Here is a 10,465-nt window from a genome sequence, read left to right on the forward strand (position 1 = left end):
TCAACCTTTATTTTAAAAGAAAAACTGATGTGCAGCCAAAACTAAATAAATTAACAATTTCTGTTACTGCAGAATAGATTTAAGGGATCTGAAATCCATTTTCAAAAGTAAATTGTGCATCTATAAAATGTCCAAAACTGGGTAGTTATATATACTATCATCTCAAGATATAATCTGTGCTTAAAAGATGAGTTTATGCCCTGGCCGGATAGCAGTTGGTTAGAGCATCATCCCAATGAACAAAGATTGCCGGTTCAATCCCCAGTCAGGGCACATACAGGAACATCTCCATGTTTCTGTTGCTGTCTCCCTTCCTTTCTCTCTCTCTGAAATCAATAAATAAAAGTACTTAAAAAAAATTTTAAATTTATATAAATATTATCATCAAGCTATTTAACCCATAGGTCCTATGTACATGACTGCAAATATTTTAGCAAGAAAAAGAACAGTACATAGTACAAGCAAGGTTGGCAATATTTAAGTAAAAATATTTGTTTCACACCGGTAGAGAAATACTTTACAGCCAAAATTTTGGTTCATTGTCATGTAGACAAGCAAAACAGTCTGACTGCAGGTGGCTGTCGTGTACCCTCTACCTGTTGGACTAGGAATGGCAGTCATTCCAGGCGTCTAGATACCCGTGTCAACCAGAACCTCAGATACACATGGGGGCTCTTCACGAACGTTCCTCAGTTTCTCTCTGGTGAGTTCCAGGGCAGCAGTTTCCATGATCCTGAGACCCTACCACGGGATGTTCCTTGGAAACCAAAAGGCACATTCAGAGAGTGAGCCACACCAGCAGCAGGTGGCAGGAGGGGAGAAGCTGATATCTCATCTGTCTGCAGCTCAGTTTCAGGAACCCTTCCAGTACGGCACTGAGAGTGCTGGGAGTTGGGTTTCAGTAGTAAAGCCGGCAGTCAGGGGTGCTTACCCTGACACAGCACACAGGGTTATGGAAGCTTCTGGGGCCTGTGAGGTTGGATCCATTTCTTTACTGTCAACCTGAAAAGTGCTATATTTGTATAATTTTAACTTTATGTTTCTTTTTGCTCTATAAACAGCAAATACAGAATAAGATTTAGGTGGACTGTGTCCCTGGGAATCACCACTGTTTATGCTGTATAAATATATTTCTACTATAAATCGCAAAGATTCCCAAAATGTACTTTTAATTGTATAATCCCAACTATTCACAATGACAACTTTATTTAAGTAATGACATTAGAGTAATTTGTCTGTATCCATTAAAAACATGTCAGGGCTCCAGTTCAGTAATTTTTATCCATGTGTAGAACATTAGTTTTTATAGAAAGACAAACCCTAATTATTTATGTAGCGATAGTGATCCTATCTTGGGTTGATATCTTAAAGAATGCAGGCTGATTTTGAAGCTTACTAATAACAGCCTTTAAAAAGTTTACAATAATCTGCCTGACTAGGCAGTAGTGTAATGGATAGAGCATTGGCCTGAGATGCAAAGGACCCAAGTTCAAAACCCCAAGGTTGCTGGCTTGAGCATGGACGCATCTAGATTGAGGGCAGGGTCGCTGGCGAGAGCGTGAGATTATAGACATGACCCTATCATCACTGGCTTAAGCCCAAAGGTCTCAGACTTGAAGACCATGGTCATTGGCTTTAGCAAGGGGCCATTGGCTCATTTATAGTCAAGGTGCATGTGAAAAAGCAATCAATGAACAGCTAATGTGCTGCAACCAAGAATTGATGCTTCTCATCTCTCTCCCTTCCTATCTGTCCCTATCTGTCTCTCTTGCTCAAAGAAAAAAAATTACAGTAATCTTAATTTTGATAAACTGTTCAAATTGTATATAAGCCATCGTCAGAAAATCTCACTTGTGCTATGAAAGAATTATTGGTTGATGTTGATATAATTTCTTAGGAAATGGAGCCCAGGTCTAAAGGGCTCCCGTGCTGGGTGCCATGGCTTCATCGAGTGCCTTCCTGAACTGATGCATGCCTGCGGAGGGAAAGAGCCTGTGTTCAGCTCCATGGTAGAAAACGAGCTGCCAGCCGCAAAAATGAAGCAGGTAAGTCCATCCCTTCCATGTTTGGAAGCTCCCTTACTCTGCTTGAAATTTATACCAGGAGTTTTCTAACTTAGAGCATTGGTTATTGGAGTCAGTCTCACCTGGATTTTAGTGCTTTCCACAATTTACTAACCATGATTATGAATATGAAAACAACATATCCGTCTCATGAAGTTCTTGTGAAAATTAAGCCAAATAGTACTATGTAAACTTTTATGTAGTTCCTGATATAGAATAAGGGCTGAATAAATGATATTAATCTAATGACCTTCACAATAATTAGATGTAGCACTGGCATTATTAGAATTTGTTTCAGTATCTGGCTGAGAAAAGTCTAATATAGCTTGTCCATCACCCAGGAGCATTTCTCCTCCCTTCAGGATAGTTCTTCTTAATTTACGTTCTAGTATATTTTCATGCAATTTCCTCACTTTTATATGATTCCCCACCCTTACTTTAATCTAACTTTATTGTAACTAGATTCTAAAGTATTCCTTCACATGAACTCCTCATTTGCATAACACAGAACTTAGCTAAATCTATGTTGTGAAAGACAACATAAGTCATCTCTCCAAACCATCTTTGGAATGCCAAAAATATGAATGAAAGATGCCAGAAATATTTGGCATATCTAGACTTTTAAGTCTTAAGCAATTTTACCCTAAACATGTCAAAGTATAAACATTCAGGATTTGTAACACAATTAAAATACTGACTTGTAAATACAGGTATTAAAATAAAGAAACTTCTAAACCATGCCATTTTTTTTCCAGTGAAACTTAATTTTGAGCAAGACTTGGAAAAAGTATAACAGGCATTAAAGTCTGATTGTTCAATTTCTGTTGAACCCAAAATTGGCACCGAAAACTATTTAAATATTCATAATAAGTGCCTACCTTTCTAACTAAATTACCATCAAAATTATGAATAAAAACAATGTATTTAAATCAAAACAAGGCTCCCATTAGCAGCAACAGATTTCTAGTATAGCATACATTGATTTCAAGCCAAGTTTTAGATGTGATGAAAAATTAGAACATTGTTATAATTAGTTCAGGGAGAACTCAGAAGTAAACTTACTTAATTTATTTGCATAAATTGCCATTCTGTTATCTTTAAAACCAAATGCAAATTGGCTCAGTCTGATATGATGATGGTTATTTGGCTCAAAAGTGCTTCAATATGCAGAGCAATCTGGTGTTGGCTCTGCAGTGAGGCGATCCCAGGTAACATACAAATCCTGAATTATTCCAGAAATTAGTATGTTTAAAGCATCAATTTAAGTGCTAATTGCAGTAGTAATGAGAAAAAGCAGTACGACTGTGAGATTTGCATCTTCTGCCCCATCAGTATGCCTGGAACGGCTGCTGACTGGCAGAGGATTTGGCTGCTAATTAAATAATTGTATGCATGGCAGTGCTCCTGCCTGATTCAATAGATGAAGATTAATCCTCAGATAAATATGTTTGGCTGGTATTGAAATGTCTTAGCAGTTTCTGTAAAAATAGCTCATGTTTTATATACTTATGTGTATGTGTGTATATACACACATACACACGCCCAACATATATGTATATACTGAGGATGAAAAATAATATTAAATGTTAAAAAAACAAAAAAAACGCCTATATATAAAAGCCAGGTCTGACTTTTATAAAGCAAAATCCCAGTGTGTTATTAATAACTGAAAACATATATTGGTAACTAATTTAATGGTACAAGTAAAGAAACATGAAGTCTTGCTTTATGTGGTAAATGTTACTTGTGATGTCTCACAAATTTATATACCTTACAGAAATTGTGTATTTAAATGTCCCCTTAGTCACTTTTCCTCTCTGGCCAGGGTAAGTGAACACCAAGTGGCACACAGTACACACAGCTTCTATACCCAGAGACGGTTGGTCCCAGCAGGGGAGAGGCCATCGTTTGTTACCCTGAAGCACAGTGCAGTCAGTTCTGTGGCTTGACCGTTTCAAGATCTATTCCAGACATAATTCCAGAATCACAAGACAAGGTGTAGAATGGATTAGATTGAAAATTTGCATTGGATTTACAGTTTTTAAATTCCTAAGGGGTAGTTTGATTTATCAGGTCTACTTTATTTCAACTAGGTATTCTAAGCAGCACTAAAGTCTTTGCAAACAGGAAATCAAAGCCTGTAAACAAATCTATGGAATATATTAAAGAAATAGAAGGAAAACCAAATTTAAAGTATTCATGTACTTTTAAAAAGTTTAAAGGAAACAACTAATAGAACAACCAATTCATTGAGAAGTTTTCTTCACTGATGGTGAGAGTACCACATAATTGTAAATGACAGAAAAAAAGGGACAATTAATTATCTGAGAATATTAAGTTTATTTGGTTACATCCTCTCCATAGACTTAGAAATTCATTTATTCATTTAGTAATGATGAGCAGTTCCTTACTTATTTGCATACCGATTTCTGAGAAATCTCTTTCAATTTAAAGAGTAAGAATAAAAATGATAAAGTATTTTCTACTCCTTTAGTATGTATCATTTTAATTGATATTTTCGATATCATAATGCCAAATATATATTATTTGTTTCAAAAAAGAACCTGGGACCTATAAGGCCCCTTATAATACACAGACACAGAAATGTTTTTCTTTCAGAATAAATTTAGAATATGGAGAAAAAAACGTTTTGTCCAGTTAGTGGTCAATGGATGATGCTGACTGTCATCAACAATGGTATCACATTTTTTTTTTTTTTTTTGTATTTTTCTGAAGCTGGAAACGGGGAGAGACAGTCAGACAGACTCCCGCATGCGCCCGACCGGGATCCACCCGGCACGCCCACCAGGGGGCGATGCTCTGCCCCTCCGGGGTGTCGCTCTGCTGCGACCAGAGCCACTCTAGCGCCTGGGGCAGAGGCCAAGGAGCCATCCCCAGCGCCTGGGCCATCTTTGCTCCAATGGAGCCTCGGCTGCGGGAGGGGAAGAGAGAGACAGAGAGGAAGGAGGGGAGGGGGTGGAGAAGCAAATGGGCGCTTCTCCTATGTGCCCTGCCAGGGAATCGAACCCGGGTCCCCCGCATGCCAGACCAACGCTCTACCGCTGAGCCAACCGGCCAGGGCCAATGGCATCACATTTTTTAAGTTACTTTTAGTAACTTAAAGTAATGCTCTCTACTGTAGAAGTCACATAAATATTAGAATAGATGCTTCTCTGAAACACAAGCCAGCTCAATAACATTGTTAAATTTATTTTTTTAGTATTTTCATTAGTCACTCAATATCTAGGAGGGATTATAATAAAGTGGTCACGATAATGATTCTTTTTTTTAGTTGCTTTTAAAAGGACTTTAAACTACAAAGGTTAAAAGCACACTGTTTTCACACACATAACTACATGAAAAACTGCAAAATCTGAACAAGAGCTATGGATTGTATCAATGTCAATATCCTGGTGTTAATATTATATCTTAGTTTTTAAAAATGCAACCATCGGGGGTAACCAGGGAAATGGTACACAGGATTGTCTATATTATTTCTTATAACTACATTGACCCCACACTTAATCTAAAAACAGACATTAATTATTTTTTAAGTACATAATTTTGTAGTTGATTGCTGCATTTCAAATTAACCATATCATTTGTTATCGTTTTTTTCTTTTCTTTCAGGCATGGAATTTCTTATCTCGCTTACCAGTGATAGATGTTGGCTTAAGTGTCAAAGGCTGGTGGGATGACTCAGTGGAAGGACATAGTGAACTTTCTATCACAACTCTGACTTCAGACAAACGAAATGACAACAAATGGATCAAATTGCATGCTGATCAAGAGTATGTGCTTCAAGTCAGCCTGCAGAGAGCCCACGTTGGGTTCCACAAGGTATAGTGTTTGGTTTCTGTTCTCAAATGCTTCACACCAGATACCAGCGTGCGCCGCCGCACATATCTTTGACATTACTAATGCGCCCGTGTCATTCATGAATCCCTCTTTCTCAACTGGCTTTAAGCAGCAAGGCAGTCTTCTGAAATTAGTCAGTTCTCATGTGCCAATTTTCAACCCCAGAATATCGGCCTTACATAATAGTATGTTGCCTGGGGTACTGTTTTTAAAATATGGCCTATAGACTCAGTCCAGCAGAATTTCCTGGAGCGCCTTACAGAATGCAGATTCCTTGGCCCTCCTCCAGACTGACCACATCAGAATCTCAGGGGAGGGGATAGCGGAATCTGGATTCTTACCCCATACCCCAAATGACTTTTTAAAGACATTTAAGTTTGGAAAGCATTGCCCTGGATGCACTTTGTTACATGGGAACCACATTGGGCTGGATGTAGATGAGAGCAAAGCTGTACGACTGAGCTTTCCTGCACCTCAGTGGTCACATCTACCTCTCCCTTCCTCACAGTGCATGTGGGAGAGCTCCATCAGAGTTCGCACAGGCACAAATGTGCAGTGTTTTTATTTTAATGTACTGTGCTCTTTTCGGTTGCCTGTGACATCAAAATTAATCATTTGGCCCCCTGAGACTTAGGACATAGCATGTGGACAGATTGGGTTTTAGTAGGAATTGAAATAAGAAAAGAACTTGCCTTCTCTTCAGCCCAGTAGAGTCAGGGATTTTCCTGCATCTAGAATAAGCCCACAGGAGTGAGGCTGTGGTTTGTTACTACTGTCTGCCCTGTTCTCACACACAAAACAGTCAATAACTTTCTACTGTAAGTTTTATTTATAGAAAAAACTGTAAATTTTATTTATAAATGTTGTAAAAATACATTACTCTGTCCTGTCTCAAGCCCTAAGTGAAGCATGTGCCTCTAGAAGACTGAGTGGAGTCTAAATGAGATCATGTCATCTTTAGTAAATGTTGTCATCAGTATATTTTATGCCATAAAACCATTGTCTTAAAGATCCACTAGAATAATCTTGTATTTTGTGATCTCCATCTAAAATAAAGACTTCAAGCACCGTCATTTTGGTGATATTTAATCTTAGATTGTGATAATTAATATATTTTACAAATTGCTTGGATTATACTTTCTCATTCCTCAGAGAAAGGATTTTTTACTATTACTATATTAGAATGTGTGCTTTTAATGTAAGTATTATTCTTGGGTAGTGAGAAGGTATTTATATGATTATGATATAGTGTTTATTTTCTTGATGTCCAGAGTCTATACTTGATTGCCTTCCACCCCTGCCCCCACTATCCCTGTAAATAATATCAGTTTCTTGTGAATAAGACTTTGGAAGATTTGGTAAACCTGGTTGTATCTCAATTTGTTCATCTGCAAATGGGGTATTAATAATATAAGAATGGTGTGAAAATTTGCTAAATTGATGTCAAGATTCAGGGCTTTCTCTTCTAACTGAGCCAAATATTCTGGTGGCATTAGCTACAAAGTAATGTTTTGAGGATCTTGAAAAAAGATAACTGATAGCATATCCAAGACACCAAGCCAGAAAATTAAAAACATCTCGGATAGATATACCAAACTATATAGATTTACGTCCTTCAAGTAAGACAGTATAGCCTTTTAATCACAGCTAAATGATATAAAGAGTCTAGAAATTCTTAATGCTTCACCTTTGTTTTTCTGGTTTACAGGGAAAGCAAGACAGCCATGCAGTTACCCCTCGGTTTCCCAAATTAAAAGATGAAGGATGGTTTTTGATTTTAGGAGAAGTGGATAAGAAAGAACTTATTGCTTTGAAAAGAGTAGGGTATGTTCGAAATCACCAAGTCGTTTCCATCTCTTTTTACACCCCTGAAGTACCCGGAAGGTAGGCAGAATCTCACCACTGAAATTCTGAAAGAATGAAATGCGGCTGTGATTGGAACGGTGGTTTTACATTTTGGTTCTGTCTCTGCATTAGGTACATCTACACACTGTATTTCATGAGCGACTGCTACCTTGGCCTAGACCAGCAGTACGACATTCATCTCCACATCATACCAGCGAGCATTTCTGCACAGGTCAACGACGACGTGTCCGATGCCTTGGCTGACCTGAAAGTGAAGTAACCTGACCCGAACAATTATTTGAAAGAAGTGGTTAAGACATCTGGCTGTTTAGTCACCTGAACAAAGTCAAATTACATACTGTTTTCCTTGGTGGAATCAACTTCTAACCTCAAGACACCCAGGAAATTGACAATGGCTACAGTCAATTACAACACAAATTAGCTGCAGTGGCCTTTTAAAAGATGTTGCCTTTTATAACATCATCATGGATTTTTCTGATATGTGATATCAGTACTCACGTAGGAGAATCTTTCAATTTGTGTATATTGAAATTAGTATACAGGAATTATTAATCAAATTTTACATTACACAGTGTACTGTTTACAAGAATAGTAGCTCCTTTCATTCTAAGGAAAACTACAGTAAGACATGGCAGTGGTAGAATCTGTTGTAACAGATTTCTAACCCTGCAATGTAAAATACATGTTACCTGGACAGTGGTACACAATGTGTCCCTTTAGAAAAATTTATACTTTGCCACATGTAGAAATAACTTCTTTGTTCTTTCTTTCTTTTTTAATATTTTACTTACTCATTTGAGAAAAGAGAGAGAAAGAGAAAGGGGGAGGAACAGGAAGCATCAATTCTGATATGTGCCTTTGACCAGGTAAGCCTGGGGTTTCGAACCAGCAATCTCAGCATTCCAGGTCAATGCTTTATCCGCTATACCACCAGAGGTACCAAAATAATTTCAAGAATTTGTTATACTCATAAATGTTAATAATATATGTGGTGAAATTACATTACGGAGCTCAATGATGAAAGCAGAATATAGTGATCTTAGAAAATGTAGATACTGTAACTAGTGGAAATAAAATACTTACATTGCCACCTCAAGACAAGCTGACTCAATTATTTCTCCTGCTTTTTTCCCATTCTGTTACATACTCTTCTGTTCTCCTTTTCATTCCCATCTACTTCAAAACTTTGCTTTTACTTTTTTTCTGAGAAGTACGGTCACAGCATGTATAGGCCATACAGTACAGTTCTTTGTCCTCACATTCTCCGGGATGGGTCTGAGGCAAACCTAAAATTTTCAGCCGCTACAGATGGTTTTCATCTGTGGATGAAATTTTCTAAAGGATATTTCTCTATATCCCCAAAATTTCCATCTTGAAAAATACTTTTTGCAAACTGAAAGATTGTTAGAATTCATGTCCATGTAATATATATGCTAGTGGAGTGAAATTCTATCTTTGCATAGTAATTTCAGTTCTTCCTGACCTTGCGATGAATCATTTTAAAATACTTTCCAGTGTAACTATCACGATACTAGAATTTAAAAGGCTTTTCTGAAACCAAAACAAATTGCTTGTGTGCACCTCCTTTTCTGTGCCGCTAAAAAAAAAAAAAAAAAAAAAAAACGGAGAAGGAATGGAATTGGGATGGGGGGGAGAAGCAGGCATTCACTTCCCAAAATTAAATCTAAACAACTCATGTGAACACACCAAGGGCATGAGGCGTCTAAACTTTAATTCAGGTAAAGAGTTCTTCCTGCTTTTTCATTGGCGGTTTATTTCTTCATTGAACTTCATACGTTAACCACTTAATTCACCCATCCATACGAGGACCTGAGGAGAAACAATTTCATTGTCTGCATGTTTGTCGGCACCATTCCTGTTGGAGAGCAGACAGATCCCCAAAAGACTCCTTTTGGGGAGCCGGGAGATCTGTTTCGCCGGACATGTGGCACAGGACATAGGAACAATAAGAAAGAATTTCTGTTATATCCATCATTGAGAAGAAAAACACTGTGATTAGTTAAAATTAATTTTAAGTCAAAAACAATTAGTTTATAGTAAGCTGCACAAGACACTAGTAAGGCAAGGCATACTTAGATGGAAATGTTTGTTTTATTCCAATGAGTGACCAGTGCTATGTCATTCCACCAAAATTTTAATGTTAGTTGTACATTACAATAGGGCAGGGGTTGGGAACCTTTTTTTCTGAGAGAGCCATGAACGCCACATATTTTAAAATGTAATTCTGTGAGAGCCATACAACAACTCGTGTACATTAGGCATTATCCAATAAAAATTGGGTATTGTCCTGGAGGACAACTGTGATTGGCTCCAGCCACCCGCAACCGTGAATCACATGAGTGGTAGGAAATGAATGGATTGTAATACACGAGAATGTTTTATATTTTTAATTTTATTATTATTTTTATTAAAGATTTGTCCGCGAGCCAGATGCAGCCATCAAAAGAGCCGCATCTGGCTCGCGAGCCATAGGTTCCCGATGCCTGCAATAGGGCATGTGCCACCATAGTCAGAGTAATCCCACATTCCATTTCTTAGTCTTCTGGACTTTATCAACTCTGGGGAAGTGCCAGTCAGATATCTGTTCCAGGCACTATGTTGAGTATTTTAATACCTACATGAATCAGAGACATGTCCTGCCCTCAAACAAGGTTGGT

General features: G+C 37.7%; 1 protein-coding gene across 1 annotated transcript in view; it reads left to right on the forward strand.

The window, feature by feature from the left end:
• Positions 1-8,498, forward strand: part of ASCC3 (activating signal cointegrator 1 complex subunit 3) — a 351,207-nt gene extending 342,709 nt beyond the window's left edge. The window contains exons 39-42 of the mRNA XM_066358816.1: positions 1,898-2,045; positions 5,694-5,903; positions 7,630-7,805; positions 7,899-8,498. Coding sequence (XP_066214913.1) covers positions 1,898-2,045; positions 5,694-5,903; positions 7,630-7,805; positions 7,899-8,046 — 682 coding nt within the window. The 3' untranslated portion in view covers positions 8,047-8,498. The remainder of the gene's footprint in view (positions 1-1,897; positions 2,046-5,693; positions 5,904-7,629; positions 7,806-7,898) is intronic.
• The last annotated feature ends 1,967 nt before the right edge of the window (positions 8,499-10,465 follow it).

This window comes from Saccopteryx leptura, chromosome 1, assembly GCF_036850995.1.
Source record: "Saccopteryx leptura isolate mSacLep1 chromosome 1, mSacLep1_pri_phased_curated, whole genome shotgun sequence".
NCBI lineage: Eukaryota > Metazoa > Chordata > Mammalia > Chiroptera > Emballonuridae > Saccopteryx > Saccopteryx leptura.